Source organism: Saccopteryx bilineata, chromosome 2 (assembly GCF_036850765.1).
Source record: "Saccopteryx bilineata isolate mSacBil1 chromosome 2, mSacBil1_pri_phased_curated, whole genome shotgun sequence".
In the NCBI taxonomy this organism is placed as follows: Eukaryota; Metazoa; Chordata; class Mammalia; order Chiroptera; family Emballonuridae; genus Saccopteryx; species Saccopteryx bilineata.
The window spans coordinates 297018261-297046159 of record NC_089491.1 but is presented as its reverse complement, the minus strand read 5'-3'; the positions used below and the strand labels follow the sequence as shown (position 1 = coordinate 297046159).

The 27899-nt window shown below is 41.4% G+C and overlaps 1 protein-coding gene across 4 annotated transcripts in view; it reads right to left on the bottom strand.

The window, feature by feature from the left end:
• Nucleotides 1-27899, bottom strand: part of LPGAT1 (lysophosphatidylglycerol acyltransferase 1) — a 114997-nt gene that overhangs the window by 70917 nt on the left and 16181 nt on the right. The window contains exons 1-2 of one of the 4 annotated variants that reach the window (XM_066261418.1): nucleotides 530-742; nucleotides 114-283 (exon numbers count right to left, since the gene is read on the bottom strand). The exons of 1 other annotated variant lie outside the window; for it this stretch is intronic. In XM_066261418.1, coding sequence (XP_066117515.1) covers nucleotides 114-225 — 112 coding nt within the window. In that variant the 5' untranslated portion in view covers nucleotides 226-283; nucleotides 530-742. Of the gene's footprint in view, nucleotides 1-113; nucleotides 284-529; nucleotides 743-15406; nucleotides 15529-27899 lie in introns of those variants that run through there. 2 more of the 4 variants (XM_066261420.1, XM_066261419.1) reach the window with 2 other exon arrangements.

The following is a 27899-nucleotide window of genomic DNA, read 5'->3' as shown; positions in this document are numbered from 1 at the left end:
ATGATGAAAGAAGCGGGGAAGCAGAGGCGACGACTGCGCTCAGCAGGCGGGTGGAGCCCGCAGCGGTGGAGACGCGGTCGGGGCGGCGGTCCTGGCCCGCGCGCCGGGCTCACCTCGCGGGCGGTGGAGCGCGGGGCCGAGCGGGCCCGGGGACCGGCGGCGCAGGGCGCGCGGACGCGCGGCGGCGGCGGCGGCGGGTGTCGCTGGTCGAGGGTTCGCGGTCATGGACGCGGCGGCGGCCGACGCGCGGCGCAAGCGGGCGCCCTACTGCCCTCGCGGATGCCTGAGGACAGAGGGACGGCGGGGACTCAGAGGCCGGACCTGTCACCGGGGCGGGTCCCGGGGAGGCGGGCGGACGCCCCGCGCTCCCGCCTCCTCCTCGGGGCCTACCGCCCCCGGTCCCTCATGCCGCCGCCGCCGCCGCCTCCCCCGGGCGCACGACGACGACACCCCTCCCCACCCCCCAGCGCCTCCCCGGGCCCGGCGCCGCCGCAGCCCCGGGGCCTGCGCCCGCCGAGCCGGGAGTTACCTCGGGCTGGCCGGGTCCCGGCCCGGGCTGCGGGAGCCAGAGGGGCCGGAAGAATGCATAGCCGGCGGCAGGAGGCGGCGGCGGGACCCGGCCTCGCTCCGGCTGCGGCGTGTTCCGCGCCCGTCCCCGGCGGCGCGGAGACTCGGTCCCCACGGCCGGCAGCGTCCGCCGGGCTGGTGGGGAGGGGCGACGGGGAGGAAGCGGCGGGAGTCGGGACTGCGGCGGAGCCGCCCCCAGAGCGCCCTCTAATGAAGGCGCAGCCGCCGCCGCCTGGCTCGCTCGTCCCGCCGCCACCCGGCGCCCCCGAGCCCGCCGCGGGTCAAGGCCCTTGGGGCTGCCTGGCCCCCGGGCCGGGACCTCGCTGAGGCCAGAACCGAGGAGAAGGGCCTCTCGGTCAAGTCCCGGAACGAGCACCAATCCTTCCACCACACGAGGAGCGCTTCGGTCCAAATCGAGAGCCCCGGTTCAGCCCAAACAGCTGTTTTTCATTGTTAGGGCTCTCCTCTCTCTAGCCGAGCACTGCCCAAACTGGGAAGCTGTTTCCTTGAAGACTGAAGATGTCCTCTTTGCTAATGAAACCCAGTGGCTCTCCAGGCTTTTCTTCTGACTTTCTCCAGAGCATCAAGTTCTAGAGTTTAAAGTCAATTCATTTTAAGTGCCAGAATTCTTGTTTCTGGAAAACACCTGAAACATTAGCAACTGCAATTCCCCATCCATCCTCCCGTCCCCGTCCCCTCAAAAAAAAAAGGGGAGGGGGAATACAGTGGAAATGAATAAATGGCCTACAAAAAGACACTAAAATTAAGTTTGTCAAGGAGGGAAAAGCATTTAGGCAGCGCATGCCATTAAATGATCAAAAATTGGTGGCTATAGCATAGGTACACCTGGACAGGCTTAGTAACTCCTGGGATCCGAGCGGCATTCAATTTCAAGGATGGACCACCGGAAGGAACATAGAGAAACAGCCCAGTGACCTGCCCACTTGAACATTTTCAAATGGCCTGTCTACATTTCACTTTAGAAAATAAACTTATAAAAGCTTGTTACAGCCTTTAATGAATTTGTAAATGGGGAGGAGGGTAATTTTTACACGTTCCTAGTGACCTGCCATAAATATTTAAATCAGAATGTCACCTATTTGAAAATGTTTGTCACTGTGTTTGCTTTGAAATCTCAACTACTTCTCTCTTGCACTGTAGCTTCAGTTTCTCTTTGGTTCATGGATTAGGAAAATAAATTTCTCCTTACATTATATGAAAGAACACTTTCTACTCCTATTCCCTTCGGTAATGAAGAAATACAGGAAAGCAGAGAGCCTCGCTGAAATAATTCGATTCCTTTCCATTTATTATTATTATTTGTGTTTATTTATATGTGTTATTTACCTATTTCATTGATATTATATTTTAACTATACAGGGCTTAAAAAAGGCACCAGGCCCTGTCAGAGAACTTTCCATATAAGTTCAACTGATGCATAACAAAAGTTAGATATGCTCTTTCTGTTCCCTGTATTCCCTCTAAGAATTTAGATGTCAAGGTAATAGCATCTTTAAATAAATATCATGAGAGAAATAATATATGTACTGTGGATTATTGCTCAAAATATGTAATTGATAATTCTGGCCTGACCTGTGGTGGCGCAGTGGATAAAGCGTCGACCTAGAAACGCTGAGGTCGCCGGTTCGAAACCCTGGGCTTGCCTGGTCAAGGCACATATGGGAGTTGATGCTTCCAGCTCCTCCCCCCTTCTCTCTGTCTCTCCTCTCTCTCTCTCTCTCTCTCTGTCTCTCCCTCTCCTCTCTAAAATGAATAAATAAAAAAAAAATATGTAATTGTAGTCTTAAGTAAAATAGATGAGGCACATCTTTCTTCCTAGAATCAAGAGTGAACTCCGCTAAGAGTTTCATTTGGTCCATCCTATTCAGCATTCCCCACATGCTGGTAAACACTGGTTGACACCTGGAGAGATACAACATAGATGAGATGTATACCTGGTTCCTGGACCACAGATCATCTGCCAGTGCGCCAGATACACCAGAGCTTGCCGAGATGTAATTAGTATCAGCCAGTGAGGTGCAGAAAAGAACCAGAAGTTAGGCAGGACCTTGTATAGTGGATCTCACTCACGCTTTAGTATGCAAAAACACTACTTGGGGTGTCTTTTGAAAAGATTGATTCCTGGGCCTCACAACCAGAAAATTTTAATACTCTAGACCAGAAGGGCCTAGAAACCTGCCTTTTAAGAAACGTCATAGGTGTTTCTGACGCAGGTAGTATGCAGACCCTGCTGTAAGAAACCCTGACCTGAAGGTATCTTGAGATTATCACATCATTTCTACATCCTTTATAATTTTTAAATTTTTTGTTCATATCTGTTCTCATCTGTGTTAGTTTGCTGGGGCTGCCATAACAAAATACCATGGCCTGGGTGACTTAAGCAACAGAAATTTATTTTCTCACAGTTCTGGAGGCTAGAAGTCTAAGATCCAGGTATTGGCAGGATGGTTTTTTCTGAGGCCTCTGTCCTTGGCCTGCAGGTAGTCATCTTCACCCTGCGTCATTCACATGGTCATCTCTGTGTGTGCATGAGTCTGATGTCCTCTCTATGTGCTCTAATATCGTCTCATAAGAATACCAGTCACATTGGATTAGGGCCCACCTAATGACCCCGTGTTATTTAATTACCCTTTCAAAGGCCCTATTTCCAAAGGTAGTCACCTTCTGAGCTTCTGAGGGTCAGGGCTTCAATGTATGAACTTTAGGGGGACACAATTCACTCATAACATCCTCCTCATACTGTTTATACTGCAGAATTTGCCATTTAAGTAGGTCCTGATGGAAGGGACATAGAAGCCTTAATTTTTATTATTTCAGCTGTTCTCTTGACTGGCTCCAAACCTCATCAGACTTTTCTTGAAGCTAAGCAAATAGAGCAATACATTATGTTCCAAGTGTAGATATGCCCCCCCATGGTAAAGAAGGGGGCTTATCTTTTCAACTTCCTTAACCACTGAAGCACATTCCGTTTCAAGATAACTCAGTACCTACGATGCATAAGAAACTATATCTGGGCTGACTTTTTCAGGGAACAATATCACATGATGCTTATATTCCATTTCAGAGTTCATTTTAGGTAAATATTTTGTACTCTTTCACTTTCTATATAATACTTTCCTCTTGCCTATACTTATTTTTGCCCTCAACCCACTTAAGCAGCCTCATGAAATGTTTCAATAGCTCATTTCCACAACACCACAGGCAGACAGATGTGTAAATGCTCTGAATGGGTGTAACAGGAACATTGGGAAGGCCAGTCCTTCAAGGTAGACAGATATGTAGAAAGCAAAGACTTTCTTCAGTGACTAGCTCCCTGTCTTTTACCTTAGAGCCATGTTTACCAACATACCAACAATAAGTCAAGAAATTCAGAATCTTCATATACACCCCAATAGGAGAAAAAGGAAAACAGACCCCACCCTATAGCCACAAGCGTTACAGTTTCAGTTTCAAAAACTCACATTTGAACCACAAGAGGATGGACCTTTGGGGAAAAAAAAAATGACTTCTCACATTTCCTAGAGTCTCCAGATATTTTAAAACAATCTAATCACACCACCTTAGAAGGTTTAATTCCACCCATCTGGTCCACATATTCACAACCAATTATAACCAGGGAGGGGCTCCCTTGGGCAGGAGAACCCCCCTGAGGCCCTCTCTTTTTCCTGGTGGCAACTATAAAAACATTTCATCTACCTGTGCCAGCTTCTGCACCAAAGCTCCAATGAGCTATTTTCTCTCTACAGGGAAACCTCATCGGCAGGCAGTGTTGTAAGCGTACAATGACTTGGCCCAGGCACCCCACATCACTAGAAACAGTTGCAGCCTAGAAATGAGCACCCCAAGAGAGTCATGCGTTCTGACTGTTGTCAGCTTTCACTTCAAACAGAAAGAGAAAATATATGTGAATGTATTATATATAAAAAATATGTTTTCTACTATGTTAGTATTGGTAATCATTTTATATAAAATGTATTAGGGCTTATAACCTTAATATTTTTGGATAAGTTGGGTCATATCATGGCTTGACTGCATTTTTATCGAAGCCATTTCAGCAACTTTTCATGAACAAGGTTGGCCTTAAGCAATATTAAGTAAACAATTCTCCCTTCTCCTCTGGGCCACTCTACTCCTCAACTAATTTCCCTTTTCCCCCACTTAATACCAAAATGATCCCTAGTTCCCATAGGGAAGACCTCACTCTCCTAGCAGACAACACTTGAAGCTAGAACCTTCTTTCTGACCCATGCAACACTGAATTTACTGGCTAAGCCCTGTCCTTCCTGCCTACCGTGGTAAATTAATTCATGCTGAGATGCTTATGGCTGAAAACTGTGTTCTCTCTTCCTAAAGTATTAACATTTTATAAAGAACTTCCCAGTGGTAGGTTCTCAGGCACTGTAGTGGATGAGTATTCTTGGAAGATATTTTTGAGAAGGCTATTTCAGCAAGTCTCTCCACTGACAAAGCCTATGAAGTCCTGTCGTACACTTACGGATAGGAAAATTTACATTTAAAACGGCCTTTTCCTAATAGAAGAACTAAAAAAATAGCATTATTGCTGATTATGTTAATAATATAATTAATAATAATAATAGCTTACTTTCCATTTCTAGGCCTTCTTGTCAGTGCTTTACATGCATTAACTCATTCAGTAGTCACAAAGACCTTACAAGGACTGTATTGTTACCCATATTTTACAGATGGAGAGGTTAAACAATCTGCCTTAGATTACTGGGCTGGCAAGTGGCAGCGCAGGGACTTGAGGCTCCAGAGTCCACACTACAGACCACACACAGTGCATCTCTAGGAGAGGCTAGTAGAAAGCTATTCTCCACTGAAAGAGAGAAGTTTTAGAGGGTGCTACTCTTTTCCATTCTCACCTCTTATTACTCCCTCAGGGCCCATCCCATACGCCTCCCCTGTCAGCTATTTTACTCGTCCTACTGAGGGACTCACCTTCTTGAAAGGATGCACTGTGCAACCTCACACATACAAAGTCACGCTTTTTTTGTTTATGCTTTTCCTTTCTCTGTGTCTATTTGATCATATTCATCCCTCATCCAGGTAAGATAGTGAAGGACTCATACCCTCACTCTTAACCCACTTTACAATTCATTGTGTCTTCTGCCATATGTATGCTTCTGTCACAGTGCACACTACATTGGGACAAGCCTGGATGTTTTATATTTCAGGTTGCCTGCTGAAATTAGGGGTTCCACATCACCTGTCTCTTTCATTATTGTTTTCCCAGTGTCTAGCTTTGTGCCTTTGGGTGGTAGGAAACAAATTTTTAAATTCAATGTTGATTAATTTATTCAGACTAAATGATTACTTTCCATTTGTTCAAGTTGACAATAGGATACCTTGAATAGAACACCTTGAACATCATCATCATCATGCAAACTATATCTGGAAGAAATCACGTTGCTAGTACTTTATTTTTAAATGTATTTCAAGCTTCCAAAAATTATTGTTTCAGTAGTGTTCCATGGTTAGAATTACCTCAATGGAATCACTAATTGTACAAAATACTGTTACATCTTCTATTATTAAAATATTTTTCTTCCTTCATTCTCAAGCTATCACCTAACTCCCAATCCATCCTAGATAATATGGTCATAGTATTTTTCTTTCTTCCTTTCTTTCTTTCTTTCTTCCTTTCTTTCTCTCTCTCTCTCTCTCTCTCTCTCTTTCTTTCTTTCTTTCTCTCTCTTTCTTTTTTTTTTTGACAGAGACAGAGAGAGTGTTAGCGAGGGGTACTGACAGGGACAGACAGGAAGGGAGAGAGATGAGAAGCCTCAATTCTTTGTTGCAGCTCCTTAGTTATTCAGTAATTGCTTTCTCATATGTGCCTTGACCAGGGGGGTACAGCAGAGCGAGTGACCCCTAGCTCAAGCCAGCGACCTTTGGGCTCCAGCCAGCAACCATGGGATCATGTCTATGATCCCATGATCAAGCCAGTGACCCCTCACTCAAGCTAGTGAGCCTCCGCTCAAGCCGGCAACCTCGGGGTTTTGAGCCTGGGTCCTCCGCATCCCAGTCTGATGCGCTATTCCACTGTGCCACCGCCGGGTCAGGCCATAATATTTTTCTTGAAGTAGCATTTTGAACATTTCATTTTTCTGTTCGAGTTTTGACATTGGTTTTCTACGTCTTAAACAGATCAAGACTGAATGTCTCTATTTGATTTACCTCAATCAGGGCCTTAAACCTGGATTCCTAGGGTTTATCAACCAATGGGCCATGCACACTGATACGTCTCAACTAAGTTCACAAGGCAGAGCCTGGTGCTTCTAGGGCAGCAGACAGGTTGCCTCCACTTACCCCACACTATTATACCATTTTCAATAAGTACCATAAAGTTGAGGATTGGGAAACATTGTCAAATTCTACTTCAATTCTCATTGACTTCCCAACCAGCTTCCTCTACTTTTTTTTTAAATGAACACATTCCATAGCTTCATTTTCGCTCTTTTCCTTACCTGGAATGCCATCCTTCTTTCTTTTTGACCATCTTTCAACAGCCAGGGGAAGCCTGTCTGCTTATCCAGGACTCTGAGTCCCTTCTCTGAGTAACTACTTCATTTGTCGAGAGCAGCACACTGCCTCAAATTCAGATTAGATTTCATTCTTCTCTTCCACAGATTCCTTTTGCACACTCATTGCAGTAGAGAGCCACCATTACTGCCTAGTTAGGAACCCGCAGTCCAAGGAGATCTCAGCATATAAACTGTAAAGATTTGAGACGTTCCAGGTGCACAGTTATAGGATACTCCACTCAGAATGCAACCAAGTTCCAGCCCCTCCATCTCACCTCTTATCTGCTGGTCCTTCAGCAGCTGAACCGTTCCCATTTTTCTGACCTTACAAGCTCATTTTCCAGTTTAAAGCCAAATCCACTTTCTTCAGCTTCTCTAGCCCCTTGGAAAAGCTAGGTCTTTTAAAGATCATGGGTTCTTCTTAGTCTCCGGAACACACTACTCTCCTCACAGTTATCTGAATTCCAACCTGACAGTTTCCTGGGACTCTGTCCATAGAATTTCCCAGCATTGACTTCTTTCTGGAAATAGTACCCTGATGAGTGGCTTTGAACTAGCTGCTTCTCTGTTTTTTGTGCCCTCACCTCCATCCTCAGGAGACCCCATTGATCTCATAGCTCAAGCTTTCTTTCACACCTCCAAGTCCTGGCATTGACTACAAGCTCAAATGTGAACATTTTGTCTCATAAGTGTCCTATATTTCTGGGTTTTCCCACATTAAAAAAATACCCATCGCCCTGGCCGGTTGGCTCAGCGGTAGAGCGTCGGCCTAGCGTGCGGAGGACCCGGGTTCGATTCCCGGCCAGGGCACACAGGAGAAGCGCCCATTTGCTTCTCCACCCCTCCGCCGCGCTTTCCCTCTCTATCTCTCTCTTCCCCTCCCGCAGGCCAAGGCTCCATTGGAGCAAAGATGGCCCGGGCGCTGGGGATGGCTCTGTGGCCTCTGCCTCAGGCGCTAGAGTGGCTCTGGTCGCAACATGGCGACGCCCAGGATGGGCAGAGCATCGCCCCCTGGTGGGCAGAGCGTCGCCCCTGGTGGGCATGCCGGGTGGATCCCGGTCGGGCGCATGCGGGAGTCTGTCTCTCCCTGTTTCCAGCTTCAGAAAAATGAAAAAAAAAAAAAAATACCCATCGAAGTAGCTTTGCTCTGGCGTTGGGGTGTGGAGTTTAGTGGTGTTTGATAGGGGAAAGAATACCCCTGTAGGAAAGGAACATGGGGTTAATTACACTTATGACAAAGGAAGTAAGGTGTGGAGAAATTATGTGGCTTGTTTGTCATAGATTGTGTCAGAAATAGAGCTGGTGCGGTCGTACTGTGACCAGCTCCACCAGGTTTGCCCAAGACTTTTTATCATTTTAGCATTCAAATCTCCACATTCCGGGAAACTCCTCAGTTCTGGCAAATGGTTAGTGACCCTATGTGGGTCCCCATGCAATCCTGTAGCCAGGTTACAGAGGTCCAGCTTCTCTGCCCTCTACACCTTTTCTGTGTGACACCTGCTCCCTGATCACTTGATACATCAGCGTTAACAAGCCCTTCAGGGCTGATAGTGTGTTTACTGTTTCCTCTAAAGTATATTACTTGTCCTCACCCAGGTTAGATTTCCCCCTCTTATCCAAGCCATCTGTAGTGCAGCTTGGCACTTTCCATGGCTCTCATCAGCCTAAATCCTAAGAGGTTTGAGCAGAAATTTTCACTTTGCTCCTATTCCAACTGTGTATTTAAGGTTAATTTGTCACATTGGTGACAAAACTTGATGCCTAAGACTCTGTTGTAATAAAAATTGTACCACCTTGCATTTCCCCTGCACCTTGCAGTCAACAAAGCTCCTACACACACACACACACACACACACACACACACACACACCCCTTGTTGTATGCTAACAGTATCTCCCTGAGCTAGGCAGGTACTTATTGATTATAAGAAGTAAGCAGGGAAAAGGAAAAGAATTTCTTTACAAGTGGTTTTCTAATATACTTTCAAAGGCTTTGTTTCTTTTCAACTTTGGCTTCAAAGCATAAACTGAAGTAGAGATCTAAATTATTTGGAATCAGCTATTGGCAACCAAACAATTTTGAAAAACACAGAGTAGAGCTGGGGGGGGGGGGCATCCTGGAACAACTCCCCTCTCCCAGCACAGCCACAGACAGGCCCTGGAATGAGTGTCCCATTCTTTGTCACTCCAAAGGCTGACAGGCCCTCCTCTCTACCCCCACTTACCCAGAATATTATTTCTATAAGGAAATGCAAACTTACAAACATTCTCTTAAAATATAACCTGATTGTACATTGGAAACTGTCGATAAAGAATACATCATCCTTGAGTTTCTTATTGTATAGTCTTCTTGACGCAAACTTCTGTTTTAAGTCCTATGAATCAAAGTTATGGACAAAAAAGTGATGCTAAACTTCTGCATCTTAAAGCTTGGGATATTTAAAGGTTAGAACCATTCAATTTATACTAATTATATAGTTTAAGTTCTTATACGAAAGCTTGGTAAAGTTTCAGTAACTCCCTGTTACGTTGAATTAAATGACAATCTTCTAAAAATTTCATGGCTTCTCTATATCAATGTTTCTTAAACATGCTTAATCACAAGAATCATGTCAGGTTCTTTATAATTTCAGAATTTAATGAATGTAAGAATCTCCTGGATGCCTGACCTGTGGTGGAGCAGTGGTTAAATCATCAACCTGGAATGCTGAGGTCGCCAGTTCAAAACCCTGGCTTGTCTGATTAAGGCACATACAGGAAGTAACTACTATAAGTTGATGCTTCCCACTCTTCTCCATTTCTCTCCTTTCTCTAAAATCAATAAGTAAAATCTTAAAAAAAAAAAAAAAAGAATCTTCTGGAGATATTTTTAAAATGCAGAGATTCTGGCCCTAGCCAGGTGACTCAGTGGAAAGTGTCGTCCCACACCCAAGTTATGGGTTCGATCCTGTTGGGCAGATAAAATACATTATGCTCACTTTGTTAAAGATGGTGCTGCCCACGTGGAAGCCCATCACCCGGGTGATTGCTTGGGATGGGTGTGATTATGTTAATATGTGTTGGGGGAGGGCTTTCACGCCAAAAGGTTTTAAAAAGAAGAGAGATCACGTTGCTCCTGGAGAAAAGTGGTTATGTTCTAGGAGCAGCTCATGCTAGAAGAGGGCAGAGAGCAGGGAGGAGTGCAGAGTAAGGCCACGTGGAGGAGAGGAGAAGCAGCCAAGATGGCGGAGTGCTGAAGGAGAAGTCAGTTTGTGCAGAGTTTGTGCAGGGAGAAGGAAGGAGATGGGGAATAGAGGTGAATAAGACTAGTGAGCTAGAAACCTTTGATTCTAGGAAACTCGGATAAGTCAGTAGCTTTGTGAGAACTGATTGAGTGGGTTTTTGGAGCCCAGTGTGTGTTTTTATTTGCTCACCGGGTGCAAACTAGGATTAAAGGTAATGACCCACCAGTTCTTGGCTGTTTTTTCTTTACCGACTGTCTGGATCTAATGCGAACCTGCATGGGCCAGGCGGCTGTGATGGTGGCCGCAGCTACTGGCTTTACAGATCCCCAGTCAGCAACCAATGAGTGTACAACTAAAAATAGAACAACTAAGAGGAACAACGAGTTGATGCTTTGCTTTCTCTCTGTTTCTCTGCCAAATCAATCAATCAATAAATTTTTTTAATCAAGTTATCTTTAAAGGCGCAACCAACCATCATTATATCTTCCAAATTCTGGTTAATTAAACAAGTAATGAGGATAACTCGAGCTCAAGCAGCCATTTTGGACCGGAAGGTGGAAGGTACAAGCCTGAGTGAGCACACAGCGGCTCAGGAGGAGTCTGGGTCCCTGATGAGCAGGCCATCCTAGCTGCAAACTGCTTTCCTCTGTTCCCTTTGACAGGAGAAAAAGGTAATGTTCTGTCTTGCTTAAGCCACTATCACTGTACTTTGGACTTTTCTGTCATATCCAGCCAAACCTCATTCTACCTAATTAAACCGTAATTGAAAGTCGAAAGTACAAGGGTTTTTGCATCAGGCACCAACTTGGTGACATCACTTATTAACCCTTTGATCCTAATAGATTAGTTCATCTCTCTAAGCCTTTCTCTTCTCACATGTAAAATAAGAAGAACACTCCTCAAGGATGGTTGTGAGGAGCAAATTAGAGTAAGATTATAAAGTGTTCAGCATAGTGCTGGTGCATAGTACACTCTTAGTAAATGTACTCTAATTACGTATATATAGGGGCTATTACAGAGCAGTATGGACCCCAGAGATGGCTGAGCCAAAACGGAGGGTATCTACATCCAGAAGATCAGCATGGCAGTAGCGCACATCACAGTTTGGAAGGTGAATAAATTAGAAGCAGGGAAATGCTTCAACACTCTTAAATCTAGCCATGGAATTAGTATTGGAACTACTAATTAGGAAGATATTTGTTGAACTCCTTTTATGTCCCAGGCACATTCTAATAGTTCAAGCCACAATGATAAACAAGCACATACGTGCTTCTTGTACTCAGAGTTTATGGCCTGAAATCAGACCTGAAACCACTACTAATATGGCAAGCTATTGTAAATGCTCTGATGAAAAGGAACAGAACATTCTGAGAACTTGTGTCAGAAGGCCCTAACACAGTGAGGTAGGAGCGAGCCAAAATATGAAGGATGAACCTGCATTACCCCAGTGAAGGGAGGCAGAACGTACCTGTAGGGAAAAGACAGGCAAAGGCCCTGAGGTGGAATGCAGCACAATGAGTTCTTGTAATGAGGATAAAGCCTGTGTACCTAGGGGTGGAAGTGTGCCGAAGGGGAAGCTTAGCAAGAGAGGAGCTGGAAAAGGCGAGAGACAGGTCTTATAGCACCTTGTAGACCATTATAAAAGGTTTATTCCCAAGATGATTGGAACACATCAGAAATACAGCTGGTGTGGTCCTACAGTGACCAACTCATCTTGGGTTTGATGATGGCAGCTTTTGCACAGACTTCTAGGGCAATCTAACCATCCCAATTTGCCTGGGACCGAGGGACGTGGGGCTGTCGATGCTAAAATGGGGCAGTCCTGGGCATACCAAGGGATTGGTCACCCTAGCTGCTTTACATGATCTAATTGCTTCTAAAACTCACACTCTGGCTACTGTGTGGGAAACTAAGAGAGAAATGGAATGGATATGACCAGAAAGATTGGTGGAGTATCCAGGCGAGGGAAGACAGTAGCTTGGGCTAGGGTGGTGGTGGCAGTGGAGCTGAGAAGAGGGTAGTGGGTTGGAGAAAAATTTGGGAGGTGAAATTAGCAGGACATGTTGAGGGTTTGGAAATGCTATTTCTAAGACCACATGGATTAATTCAAGTGTAAAAGTGAAATCTGAACTTCCAGTTCCACATGGGACTACTCTAGGTATATCCTTCTAAGCACTGAAACACTAGGGTAGACCCAGGAGGACATTATCTTAGCCAAAGCATAAACTATCTGGTCTAAGGCCTTGGTTTCAAGAATCAAAGGCTGTAAAGGAAAAATTATGGCTCTTCTTTAACCTGATGCCTTTAGGCAAGGGCCATTTAAATCACCTCAGATCAATGTGTTTCACAAGGAAAAAAAATCTTCTTTATAGCCTAACAACCACACTTAACGACAAATAAACTTGTGAATGAAGCCAGAAACTCTTTCACCTGGATATGCTCAAAATGTTTTCATTTTGACAAAGTGTTCCAATAGTTACCATGAGCTAAATAGCTAGGCTTTATTGATTTAAATGAGAACTGTGGCTATTTCCAAGTAGTCATTTGCTTCTGTCTTATTTCCTACTGAATACAGTTAAGGAAATGATTATTTACTTAAGATCATCATTGGGTTTTATGATCATTTTAACAATCCTTGCAAGACATTTTACTTTTTTAGTTGGAATAGCAAACAGTATATATAACTTCTTAATTGTCACACTCTTTTTTGGCACCATAAAGCTAATTAGTGGCTTTAGAAATAAGAGATTAGAATTGTGAGCCAAGTAAACAATGATGAAACAAGACTGATGTTACAGAATCAAAATTCACAACTTAAACAGCATTCTGTTTTTTATGTCCATAAAGTATGTAACTATTTTATTTGCAAATTAGTCATTATCATATCTTAATATTATTCAATTATACTCTATAGGAACTCAATTATTTTACTCTATAGTATTTAGCAATTTTAATTGTTAAAATTTTTAACAATTTTAATTTAACTAAATTAGTTCCACTATAAAAGCACTAGAAATACTGGTAATGAAAAGATTCTGAAAATCATATGGCAGTGGCCAATATGAGTTTAGATGATTTGGGGGGTCAAATATGTGTGTGACAGGGGCAGGCATGTTTCTCCCTACCTTTTAAAAGCAGCCTGACAAATTTTTAAATTTATTAATATTCAGTGTTAGCCATTATCTAGGGAAATAGACACAGTCATACACTACAATATCCATCAAAATTTTAGATGTGCATTTTTTTAGATCCAGCAATTCTACTTCCCAGGAATTTATCCTAAAGATATACCAGCATGACACAAAAAAGAAAACTACAGACCTATATCTCTAATGAATACAGATGCTAAAATACTAAACAAAATACTAGCAAATTGAACACAACAACACATTAAAAAAATAATTCAACATGATCAAGTGGGATTCATCCCAGAATCACAAGGATGGTTCAACATATGGAAAACGGTTAACATAATACACCATATCAACAAATAAAAGAACAAAAATCATATGATCTTATTAAGAGATGCAGAAAAGGCATTTGATAAAATACATCATTTTATGTTTAAAACACTTAACAAAATGGGTATAGAAGGAAAATCTCTCAACATAATAAAGGCCATCTATGATAAACCATCAGCTAACATCATATTAAATGGCATAAAACTGAGAACTTTTCCCCTAAAATCAGGAACAAGACAAGGTGTTCACTCTCTCCACTCTTATTCAACATAGTGCTGAAAGTTCTAGCCAGAGCAATCAGACAAGAGAAAGAAATAAAAGGCAGTCATATTGGGAAAGAAGAAGTAAAGGTTTCATTTTTTGCAGATGATATGATCTTGTACATTGAAAACCCTAAAGACTCCACAAAAAGACTACTAGAAACAATAAACCAATACAGTAAGGTCACAGGATACAAAATTAATATACAAAAGTCCATTGCCTTCCTTTATGCCAACAATGAAACATCAGAAAATGAGCTCAAAAAAACAATCCCCTCCATGATTGCAACAAAAAAAATACCTAGGAATAAACATAACCAAGAATGTAAAGGACCTATATAATGAAAACTACAAAGCATTGTTAAGGGAAATCGAAAAAGATTTAAAGAAATGGAAAAATATTTCTTGTTCTTGGATAGGAAGAATAAATATAGTCAAAATGACTATATTACCCAAAGCGATGTACAAATTTAATGCAATTCCCATAAAAATTCCAATGTCATTTTTTAAAGAAATGGAATAAAAAATCATCAGGTTTATATGGAACTATAAAAAACTCTGAATAGCCAGAGCAATCCTAAGGAAAAAGAACGAAGCTGAGGGCATTACAATACCTGACTTCAAATTATATTATAGAGCCACGATAATCAAAACAGCATGGTATTCGCAGAAAAATAGACACTCAGACCAATGGAACAAAATAGCCCAGAAATAAAACCACATGTATATGGTCAAATAATTTTTGATAAAGGGGCAACAACACACAATGAAGAAAAGAAAGCCTCTTCAACAAATGGTGCTGGGAAAACTGGAAAGCCACATGCAAAAGAATGAAACTTGACTATAGTTTGTCCCCTTGTACTAAAATTAATTAAAAATGTATGAAAGACCTAAATATAAGACCTGAAACAATAAATTACATAGAAGAAAACATAGGTACTAAACTCATGGACCGTGGTTACAAAGAGCACTTTTTGAATTTGACTCCAAAGGCAAGGAAAGTGAAGGCAAAGATAAATGAATGGGACCACATCAGACTAAGAAGCTTTTGCACAGCAAGAGAAACTGACAACAAAATAAACAGACAACCAATTAAATGGGAGATGATATTTCAAACAACAGCACAGATAAGGGCCTAATATCCAAAATATACAAAGAACTCATAAAACTCAATAACAAACAAGTAAACAATCCAATAAAAAAAAATGGGAAGAGGATATGAACAGACATTTCTCCCAGGAAGAAATACAAATGGCCAACAGATATATGAAAAGATGCTCATTTTCATTAGCTATTAGAGAAATGCAAATCAAAACTACAATGAGGCCTGACCTGTGGTGACGCAGTGGATAAAGCATCGACCTGGAAATGCTGAGGTCGCCGGTTCGAAACCCTGGGCTTGCCTGGTCAAGGTACATATGGGAGTTGATGCTTCCAGCTCCTCCCCCCTTCTCTCTCTCTGTCTCTCTCTCCCTCTCTGTCTCTCTCCTCTCTCTAAAAAAAAAAGAATAAATAAAATTAAATTAAATTAAAAATTAAAGAAAAAACTACAATGAGATACCACCTCATACCTGTTAGATCAGCTATTATCAACAAGACAGGTAATAACAAGTGTTGGAGAGGCTGTGGAGAAAAAGGAACCCTCATCCACCATTGGTGGGAATGTAAAGTAGTACAACCATTATGGAAGAAAGTATGGTGGTTTTTCAAAAAATTAAAAATAGAACTACTATATGACCCAGCAATCCCCCTACTGGGAATATACCCCCATAACTCAAAAGCACTGGTACATAAAGACACATGCAACCCCATATTGCAGCATTGTTCACAGTGGCCAAGACATGGAAACAACCAAAAGCCCTTCAATAGATGATTGGATAAAAAAGACGTGGTACATATATACTATGGAATACTACTCAGCCATAAGAAATGATGACATTGGATTATTTACAACATGGATGGACCTTGATAACATTATACTGAGTGAAATAAGTAAATCAGAAAAAACTACGAACTATATGATTCCATACATAGGTGGCACATAAAAATGAGACTGAGGGACATAGACAAGAGTGTGGTGGTTACTAGGGGTGGGGAGGGGAAGGGAGGCGGTAGGGGGAGGGGAGAGGCACAAAGGAAACCAGATAGAAGGTGACAGAAGACTATATGAGTTTGGGTGATGGGTATGCAACATAACCAAATGTCAAAATAACCTGGAGATGTTTTCTCTGAATCTATGTACCCTGATTGATTAATGTCACCCATTAAAATTAATTTTTTTAAAAAGGAAAACAAATGATATACCAGCATAAATTTACAAAGACATATAGGTAGGAATGTACATTTGCATCTTTTGTCAGGTAAATAAAATATTTTTTTTTTCTTTTCATTTTTCTGAAGCTGGAAACAGGGAGAGACAGTCAGACAGACTCCCGCATGCACCCGACTGGGATCCACCCGGCACGCCCACCAGGGGCGACACTCTGCCCACCAGGGGGCGATGCTCTGCCCATCCTGGGCGTCGCCATGTTGCGACCAGAGCCACTCTAGCGCCTGAGGCAGAGGCCACAGAGCCATCCCCAGCGCCCGGGCCATCTTTGCTCCAATGGAGCCTTGGCTGCGGGAGGGGAAGAGAGAGACAGAGAGGAAAGCGCGGCGGAGGGGTGGAGAAGCAAATGGGCGCTTCTCCTGTGTGCCCTGGCCAGGAATCGAACCCCGGTCCTCCGTACGCTAGGCCGACGCTCTACCGCTGAGCCAACCGGCCAGGGCGGTAAATAAAATATTTAAATGTCTATCACTAGACTGCTGCTTAACATATTTTTAATATAATCATGAAATGAAATATGCATATGTTTAAAAGAATAACCCAGGCCCTGGCTGGATGGCTCAGTGGATAAAGTGTCATCCCAGTGCACCGAGGTCGCAGGTTTGATCCTGAGTCAAGACACATACAAGAAGCAACCAATGAATACAGAATGAAATGGAACAACTAAGGAAACAATAAACTGATGTTTCTCTCTCTTTCTTTCTCCCTTCTCCTCTCTCTCTCTCTCTCAAATCAGTGGGGAAAAAATTTTTTTTAACAACATAAATTTCTTTTTAATTAGAAAGAGAGAGAGAGAGGAAGGGAGGGGCAGGGGAGGAGAGAGATGAGAGACATCAACTCATTGTTGCTTTACTTTAGTTGTTTATTGATGGTTTCTCATATGTGACTTGACCAGAAGGCTCAAGCCAAGCCAGTGAGCCCTTGCTCAAGCCAGTGACCTTGGGCTCAAACCAGTGACCTTGGGATCATGTCAATGACCCCACACTGAAGCTCTCACTCAAGCCCGAGCCCTCACTCTGTAGCCAGTGACCTCAAGGTTTCCAACCTGGGCTCTCAGTGTCCTGGGCAGATGCTCAGTCTACTGCACCACCACAGGTCAGCCTCAGTGGAAAAATTTATATAAATAAACAACATAAAAAAATGAAAGAATGGCTCAAATCTCTACATGGTGATATGAAAAGAGCTCCAAGATATATTAAGAACATTAAATATACAGTAACATGTTTGTATCTATATATCTATTTAGGTAGATCTATAGATATCTATAGAGATAGATAGATAGATAGATAGATAGATAGATAGATAGATATAGGTATATGTTTACGTATATGTGAAGTATCTCAGCAGATTAAAATAACTTGATTGTGAATTTTTTTTAAAAGTAGCAACAAATCCTGCTTCCATCCCTGAGGATAACTGATTCAGTCAGAAAAACTAAAAAGCTACTCCAACATCTAGGAGCTCCACAGAAACAGATTTGATAATGAATGAATTGATAAATAAAATGTGGCATATCCAGAGAATGGAATAGCCTTTGGCAATAGAAAGAAAGGAAATAGCAATCCATTCTACAAAATGGGTGAACCTTGAAAACATTAGGCTATGCTAAGTGATATCTTCACTTGCCAGCAACCCACTGTCAAGGTCCCCTTGGACCATGTCACACCCAGAACTGCCTCAGTTATAAAACCTAAAGTTCCAAATTCCAGCCTCTGACTACAGCCTCCTATTTGTCCAGTTCTCACCCTCATCCCTGCAACCTTGAGCTCCCTCCCCACTCTCCCCCTTTCTCCCACTTCATCTCTCCCCTCTGGGCTTCTCTTACCTCACGTGTCACTTTAATAGCTCTCATTATTCCCCTCAACTAGCCCTCCCCATAGTCTTTGGATTACACCTGCCCTACAAAACCAGAGATGAATCAGTTTTTTGTTGTACCCAGATTGGGTTCTACTTAAAAAAAAAAAATGACACAGCTCTGTACAGAACGGTGACACAATACAGGTGTCTCAACCAGGCCATGGGGCACTTGGACATCATTTTATATACCCCTGATCAGCTTGCCCTCCCATGGGTCACATTTCAAATACAATATCCTCTTTAAACTTCTGGTCTGCATTCTCTCCCCTCCGTCTCAGTAGAACGCCTGTCATCCTGCTCCCAACCAGAAACATACCTGCAGAGACCCTTTTTGTGCTTCTGAACATCTAGAAAAAGTGTAATTCATGTTTCTTGGACACATCAAGTAAAAGAGTTACTAGGAATTTCCTCATTTTGCACTACTATTTAAAAACCCTCCAACTTCTAAGTAGTAAAGACTGCCTATTGAGCCACTGCTATTTCTGAGAGGAAAGGAGAAAAAGACACAGACCATATATACATGGTCATTTATATGTAAAACAGCTTCATTGATATATAATTCACATACAGTGCAATTCACCCATTTAAAGTGTACAGTTCAATGGTTTTAGCATATTCAGAGTTGTGCAGCTATCACCAAAATTAATTTTAGAACATTTTCATCACCCCAATGAAACGCCCTTTAGCTATTAGCAGTCATTCTCCCATTTCCCAACCAAATCCCCAGCTCTAGGACTCTGGTATACTATTTTCTGTCTCTATGGATTTGCCTACTTTAGACATTTCATATAGATGGAATCACACAATATGTGGCCTTTTGTGTTTGGCTTAACATGTTTTTAAGGTTCATCCGTGTTGTAGAATGGATTGAAACTTCATTTCTTTTTATTGCCAAATCATATTCAATTGTCTGGATACCTCACATTTTATTTATCAGTTCAATAGTTGAGGGATGTTTGGATTGTTTCTGCTTTGGGGCAACTGTGAATAATGCTGATATGAACATTCATGCACGACTTTTTGTGTGGACATATGTTTTCAATTCTCTTGAGTGTACACCTAGGGCTGGAATTGCTAGGTCATACAGTGACTCTATGTTTAACATTTTGAGAAACTGCCAAATTGTTTTCCAAACTGGCTGTACCAATTTACCTTCTCACCAACAATAAATGTATAAAAGTACCAATTTCTCCACATTCTCTGATACTTACTTTTTTTTATTATTGTAGCCATCTTATGAGTATGAAGCAGTAGCTTATTGTGCTTTTGATTTGCATTTTCCTGATGATTTGTATATTTTATTTGGAATAATGCCTATTCAAATGCTTTCTTCTTTTTTTACTTGGGTTTTTGTCTTTTTATTGTTGAGTTTTAAGAGTTCTTTATTTATTCTAAATACAAGTCTGTTGGTCAAACAAACTTTTCTTTTTTTAAGTTTGTTCATTTGTATTGGGGCAGAGCCATGTGTGTGTAGTCTATGGAAGGCTGCAGGTGCTTGCCCCCAGGGCGGCAGATTGCCTTCCTGCTTGGGAGGGGTCATTGTTTTCTGGGGACTACAGAGAAAGCAGGAGAGACTTGCTGAGGTTGGTGGGGGCCTGTGAGTCCGGAAGATTTCAAAGAATGAATAGGGACTTTGGGAGCCCTGAGTGAGAGGGAAGCAATCTTCCCTGTCTGTTTGCTCGTCACCATTATAAGACTCTAATAAACAGAATGGCCCACCATTTTCTGGCTCCACAGTTCCTTTACCATCTGCCAAATCCAAAGTGAACCAGCATGTGCATGGCCACAGCGGCAGCCACTGGCCTTTCAGCACCCTTGTCAGAATAAATTGACCATAAATGTAAGAGTATACTTCTGGACTCTTCAATTCCATCTATTGATCTATATCTCTTTATGTATGCTAGTTCCATACTGTCTTTTCTTTAAATTTATTGATTGACGAGAGAGAGAAACATTGATCTCTTCCTGTATATGCCCTGACCAGGGACGGAACCCACACCTTTTGTGTATCAGGATGATGCTCAAACCATCTGATCTATCTGACCAGGGCTTTAAAAAATTTGTTATTGGTTGATTGATTTGAGAGAGAAAAAGATTAATTTGTTTTTCCACTTATTAATGCATTCATTGGTTGAATCTAACCAGAGATTGAACCCACAAACTTGGCATATTGAAATGATGCTCTAAACAACTGAGCTACCTAACCAGAGCTAGTTCCACACTGTCTTAATGACTGCAGCTTTGTAGTAAATTTGAAATAAGCAAGTGTAAATCCTTTATATTTACTCTTTTATTTCAAAATTGTTTTGGCTATTCTGTGTCCATCGAAGCTCCATATGAATTTCAGGATCAGCTTGTTGATTTCCACAAAGAAGCCAGCTGGGATTTTGATAAGGACTGTGTTGGGGACAGTGCCATCTCAACAATACTGTCTTTTTAGCTGTCTTCTTTAATTTCTATCAATAATATTTTATAGTTTTCAGAGCATAGATTTTTCTATTCTTTTACTAAATTTATTCCTCTTGATGCTATTATAAATAGAATTGACCTCCTAAATTCATTTTCAGATTTTTTATTGTAAGTATGTAGAAAGGATTTTGGTATATTAATCTTATATCCTGTGACCTTACTGAATTCATTTATTAGCTGTGGTAGAGTAAGTGGATTCCTTAGGATTTTTGATATATAGGATCATGTCATGTGCCACTTGAAAGTCCTTAAGGACTATAGCAACTGCACAGTTGTAGGGTTGAGCTGTGAGTGGTTCTTCAATCCCTTCAAAATAGTGATTCTTTTTTTTTGCTCAAAGCTTTTCAACTTTTTAGTTAGAAAAGATAACTCAATAACAAAATTCATTATCAAGTATTTATACATTATGTTTCAACTAAATACAGCTGAAAAACCTAATTTGGCTTGTTACCGCTTATTGATCTACATAAATATATAAGATCATGACTGCAAACTACTGTCAGGGTTGACCTCTTTCTTCGGGAGGCAGCATGGCAGGGGTCCCCAAACTTTTTACACTGTCCCTCAGACCGTTGGAGGGCTGCCACATACAGTGCTCCTCTCACTGACCACCAATGAAAGAGGTGCCCCTTCTGGAAGTGCGTCAGGAGCCGGATAAATGGCCTCAGGGGGCTGCATGTGGCCCACGGGCCGTAGTTTGGGGATTCCTGGTTTAATGGAAAGATGTCCTCAGCCCTGGAATTGGAAGGCTGGTTTTCAGGCCAGCTTTGCCCATATTAACAGTGAGACTCGTGCCTGCCTAACTTACTGCACTAGGTTCTTTCCGAGGGTTCGGTGCACTACTTCTTCAAGCTCTCTTCCGTGGCATGGCTGCTTCCTTTGCAGACAGGTGGCAGGACTGGAGGAGGCAGGACCAACTGAGCTGATTCCTCCGGAAATGCCTACACTTTTAAATCAAGTCACTCCCTTGGTTTTATCATAGATAATTCTTTTCCTCATATAAAGCCATTATAAAATTCTACCTCATTGAGGAAACCCTCCCACATTAAGTAAGGGTGGATCTATCTCTGGTGAAGGTATATCCAGACCTCATCCAGCCTGGAACTTGCAGACTGAGGAGGATCTACAAGATGGATGGTAAAATCACAGTAGCCATTAGGAAGAAAAGACAGGCTAGGGCCTTATTCGAGTCACAGCCAAGGCCTTGTAATCAGGATGGAGGACAGGCAGGGAGAATCGCGTGCCTTATCATAATTATCATAAGCTCAATGCTTTAGCCGCACCACTGCTTCCTTCCTTAGTGTGCCATTAAAGACTGATTTTAGAAGAGACAAACAACATGTCTGTTTTGTGATAGCCAAAGTCTATCCACTGAGCCACCGGCCAGGGCCTCATCAGTTTTTAGTATTTTGCTGCATTTGTTTTATTAATCTCTTTTTCTCTATCTCTGTTTGTTATATAAAGTTGTTTTTTTCTAAATCATTTGAGAGCAAGTTGCATATCAGGCCTCTTTATTCCATAAAACTTCAGCCCTGGCCGGTTGCTCAGTTTGGTTAGAATGTCGTCCTGAAATGACAAGATTGTGGGTTCAATCTCTGGTCAGAGGACATATAGGAAGCAACCAATGAATTCAAAACTAGGTGGAAAAACAAATGAATGCTTCTCTCTCTCTCTCTCTCTCTCTCTCTCTCTCTCTCTAAGTCTGTCTCTCTAAAATCAATTTACAAACTTCAGTGTGTATTTCTTAAGAATAAGGATAGTCTCTCTATATAAAACCACCATTCACTTATCAAATTCAGGAAACAACATTGGTAAGATACACACTCCATATTCCAATTTTATCAGTTGCCTCATTACTGTCTTTTACAGCAACCCTTTTTCTTCCCCTTATACAGGATGCAAGCCAGGGACCACATGCTGCATTTAGTGTGACATTCCTTTTGTCTCCTTTACTCTGGAACAGTGCCCTAGTCTGTGTTTGCTTTATGACATTGATATTTTTTAAAGACTACAAATTAATTACTTTATAGAATATCCCTTATTGTAAGTTTAGCTAATGTTTTCTAGTTGATTAGATTTTGGTTATGCATTTTTGGCTAGATTCCTACATAACTGATGTGTCCTTTTCAGAATATCCCTTCTGGAGACATATGATATCCATTTGCTTCTTATTGGTGAGCTAGACCACACTTTGAGAAATAACTGACTACTTTGAAATATATTTGACTAGGCACTTTCTGTTCCAAGAGGCCTCAGAACCTCAAGTGGTCAAAGAAGGAAATAAGACTTTTACTATTCTGAGTTTTCTGAATGCTGGTTTGTTAAGGGGCTCATCTGTCTATTGCCTAGGTGCTTCAGAAGATCACATATTAACTACAGCTGCTATTACATTCAAGACTCACCTTATGTTTAACGTCTTAAATTCCCCACCCTCTGCCCTGGCCATATAGCTCAGTCGGTTAGAGCACCATCCTGATAGCCAAGGTTGTGGGTTTGATCCTAGGTCAGGGCACATACAAAAAAACAACCAATGTATGCATAAATAAGTGGAATGACAAATCAATGTTTTTTTTTTTCTCTCTCTCTCTCTAAAGCCAATTAGTAACCCTGCATCATGACTTTTATTTTGTTGTTAATACAAGTATTCTATGTGATATATCATATGACATAATTAGACCCCATCCATGCAATTGATGGGAGCTTGAGGCTAGTAGAGACAACTTAATTTCTTGCATTACATGTTTTACAATGACTTATCAACTTCCTCTTCAATGATATGTTTTTAAATACTCACTTATTCTAACTTTACCTTTAAAACACACCCATTCATGAACCGTTAACTGGTACTTTACCTTATTATTTATATTTCCATGTAAAATTTCTAGCCTGCTACTTCATTATAGCTACTTTATTGTTGACTATAAAATTCGCCTTGCATTTGTTAATTCATTTATTCAAACTACAAATAGTTCCAAGACTAAGAAAAAAATATGATTTAGGTCTTAAATAAACTAGCACTTACTGGGTACCAGCTTTATGTCAGCCATGATTACATACATTATCTCATAACAACCAAATAGTAATATTTTTGTTACCACCATTTTATAGAAAAGAAACAGAACAAAATAACTTACTTGACACCCAACCACAAACAAGTAATAGAACAGGGATTTAATCCAAGCTCTAATGACCTCTAAATAGACTCTTTATGGGTATCACCTATAAAGTTGTAACAGGAAAGACAGTGAACAAAATTAAGTTCACAAATTTCAGAATGCCGCAATTAGGTATGCCTCTCAAAATCAAAAGTAAAACCTGGGGACAAATGCAAGGAAGAATTAATTACCTTACAAAATGGCCAGGAAACTTAAGGACGCTCAAGACCCTTCAAGAGAAAACCAGAAGTTTCAGAAAAGATTCTTTTGAAAACAAAGTAGAAGTCCTTGCATGCTCTCCCACATCCCGCCCACCCTTCTTCTTTCTTTCCAATTGGTTACTATTACTGTGTTTTTATACTTTGCAGAAATTATGTCATTAAAAATATAAATACAAATAAATGAGCAAATAGTACGTTTTGATAATACCGTGCAACTTGGTATTGTTACTAAGTGTGTATTCAAGATCCGCATTTCTGCCTGACCAAGCAGTGGAGCAGTGGATAGAGCATCAGACTGGGATGCAGAGGACCCATGTTCGAGATCCCGAGGTTGCCAGTTTGAGCACAGGCTCATCTGGTTTGAGCAAAGCTCACCAGCGTGGACCCAAGGTCGCTGGCTCGAGCAAGGAGTTACTCGGTCTGCTGAAGGTCCGCATTCAAGGCACATATGAAAAAGCAATCAATGAACAACTAAGGTGTCGCAACGAAAAACTGATGATTGATGCTTCTCATCTCTCTTTGTTCCTATCTGTCTGTCCCTATCTATCCCTCTCTCTGACTCTATCTCTGTCTCTGAAAAAAAAGACCTGCATTTCTAATAAGCATTTACCTAATATACAATGTCTAAATAGACTTCTAATATGTACATTTATTTTAATGACCACATAGTATGAATATACCAAGTGATATAAATTTCCACAATTTAATTATGTATTCTCATAATTAAAAAATATTTAGGTTTATAATAGGCTCTTAGGGAAGTTGGATTGGTTGGAAAATGCCTTAACTTTTGAGTAGGGTATTATAAATAAATCCACAAAAGCCAAAGAGAATAAAGTCTGCCTGGAGCTGGCATTTGGTGTTAGAAAGCCCCTTTGGATTGAGCATTAAGATATCAAAAAGGGTCTCAAAATTAGATACTATTTATTTCAACAATAACCATGTATTAAGAAAAAGAGACAAATGTCAAAGTTGATGGTATATTAAAGACTAATTAATGTTCTACGTATTCTTACATGTACACATATTCTTATTATTATTATTATTTTTATATTTTTCTGAAGTGAGAAGCAGGGAGGCAGAGAGACAGACTCCCAGATATGCCCGACCAGGATCCACCCGGCATGCCCACTAAGGGGCGATGCTCTGCCCATTTGGGGCGTTGCTCCATTGCAACTGGAGCCATTCTAGCACCTGAGGCTGAGTCCATGGAGCTGTCCTCAGCACCCAGGCCAACTTTGCTCCAATGAAACCTCGGCTGCAGGAGGGGAAGAGAGAGACAGAGAGAAAGGAGAGGGAGAAGGGTGGAGAAGCAGATAGGCATTCTCCTGTGTGCCCTGACTGGGAATCAAACCCAGGACTTCCACACGCTGGGCCAACGCTCTACCACTGAGCCAACTGGCCAGGGCCCATATCCTTATTATTTATTTAACAAACTTTATTTTTCAGAGCATGTTCAGGTTTACAGCAAAACTGAACAGAAAGTACAGAGAGTTCCCATACAAACCCTCTCCTCACAGAGGCACAACATTCCACACTATCAACATCTTGCTTCAGTGGTATGTTTGTTACAGTTGATGAATCTAACTGACACATCATTATTACCCAGTGTCCATAGCTTACATTGGGATTCACTCTTGGTGTTGTATATTCTATGGGTTCTGACAAATGTATCCACCATTGTAGCACTATACAAAATACTTCCACTGCCCTAAAAATCCTCTGTGCTCTGCCTCTTCAGCCCTCCCTCTTCCCAACCCTGGCAACCACTGATCTTTTTACTGTTTCCATTAATTTGACTTTTCCAGAATGTCAGTTGGAATCATATAGTATGTAGCCTTTTCAGATTGCCTTCTTTCACTTAGTGATTGCATTTAAGTTTTCTTGGCTTGATAGCTTACTTATTTCAGTGCTGAGTATATTCCACTGTCAGCACATACATTTATTGATTCACCTATTGAAGGACATCTTGGTTGCTTCCAAGTTTTGGCAATTATGAATAAAGTTGCTATAAACATCTGTGTGTAGGATTTTATGTGGACATAAGTTCCCAACTTCTCTGAGTAAATAACAAGGAACATAATTGCTGGATTGTATAATAAGAGTGTGTTTTGTTTTGTAAGAAACTATCAAACTGTCTTCTAAAATGGGTGTACCATTTTACATTCTCACCAGCAATGAATGAGAGTTCCTGTTGAATTGATAAAAATTTCTTATTTAAAAAATGTTTGGTAAAATTCCCCAGTAAACTCATCTGGTCACGATACTTTCTGTTTTAGAAGGTTAATGATTGATTCAACCTTTTTTCTTTTTAATTAAATTTATTGAGGTGACTCTAGTTAAAAAATTATACAGGTTTTGGGTGCACAATTCTACAATACATCTTCTGTATATCATATTGTCTGTTTACCATCCCAAGTCTTCATCCATTCAATTTCTTTAACAGTTATAAACTTATTCAGATTACCTTTTGTGAGTTTTGGCAGATTGTCTTTAAAAGAATTGGTTCATTTCATCTAAGGTTATCAAATTTGTGGGCATAGAGTTATTCGTAGTATTCTTTTATTATCTTTTCTTTCTTTTTTTTTTTTGTATTTTTTTGAAGTTGGAAACAGGGAGGCAGTCAGACAGACTCCCGTATGTGCCCGACCGGGATCCACCCAGCATGCCCACCAGGGTGCCCATCTGGGGTGTTGCTCTGTTGCAACCAGAGCCATTCTAGCACCTGAGGCAGAGGCCATAGAGCCATCCTTAGCGCCTGGGCCAACTTTGCTCCAATGGATCCTTGGCTGCAGGAGGGGAAGAGAGAGACAGAGAGGAAGGAGAGGGGGAGGGGTGGAGAAGCAGATGGGCGCTTCTCCTGTGTGCCCTGGCTGGGAATTGAACCCGGGACTCCTGCACGCCAGGCTGATGCTCTACCACTGAGCCAACCGACCAGGGCTCTTTTATTATCTTTTAAAGTTCATGGGCCTTGTTAAGAAGACCAGCATGCTATGGCACATCTCAGAATGGCTCCCTTTCCCCTCCCCCTGCCGGAAACAAGAGGGCATTTTTTTCTGATATTCACTTTGACAACCTGGTAGAGTTCCATAGGTACAATTGCCAAATGTGTGGGATCCCCTAATGACTAGGTCCCCCTGGATTTCTCAGACTTGTCCATACTGAACCTCCAACAATTCATCAATTACAGTTCAGGTTTTCTTACCCCAGTACTGGGTCCTCTAAAGCTTGTTACTCATGGGCTTTTGCTTTGGTAAGTGATGAGTCTCTGTATTCACCTGTTTGCCTCTCCAGTTTTAGAGGCAGTGGTCTTCCCTGTGGGGTGCTCACTCACAGTCATGGAGGTCTCAAGGGCATGCAGATGGAAGATCAGAGAAAACAGCTGCCCCCTTGAATTAGGTGTCATGGTTTTAAAAAAAGGGTCTGACTGTTACTGAACAAAGAGTTTCCAAGTCAAAAGTTGTACTGGGTTTGAATAATGGGTTGTACATCAAGAGTGGTCTAATTTAAATTAATAATGACAAAGAGAAAGGACCTAGAGAATTTAAGGGGGAAAAAGTAATCAAAGGAAACTCAACAAGGATTAGAAGAAAGGAATCCAATAAAATTTTTGAGTTGATTTTGGAATTTATATACTTATCTTTATTTCTCACTATAATCCTGTGAGGTGGATTTAAATAATACTTAGGTTTTAATAAGGTAACACTACCTTATTAAATATTAATAGCCTTACAACAATCCCATGAAGTAGCTATTACAGATATTTATAAGATATTACCTTATTAATTATTAACAAT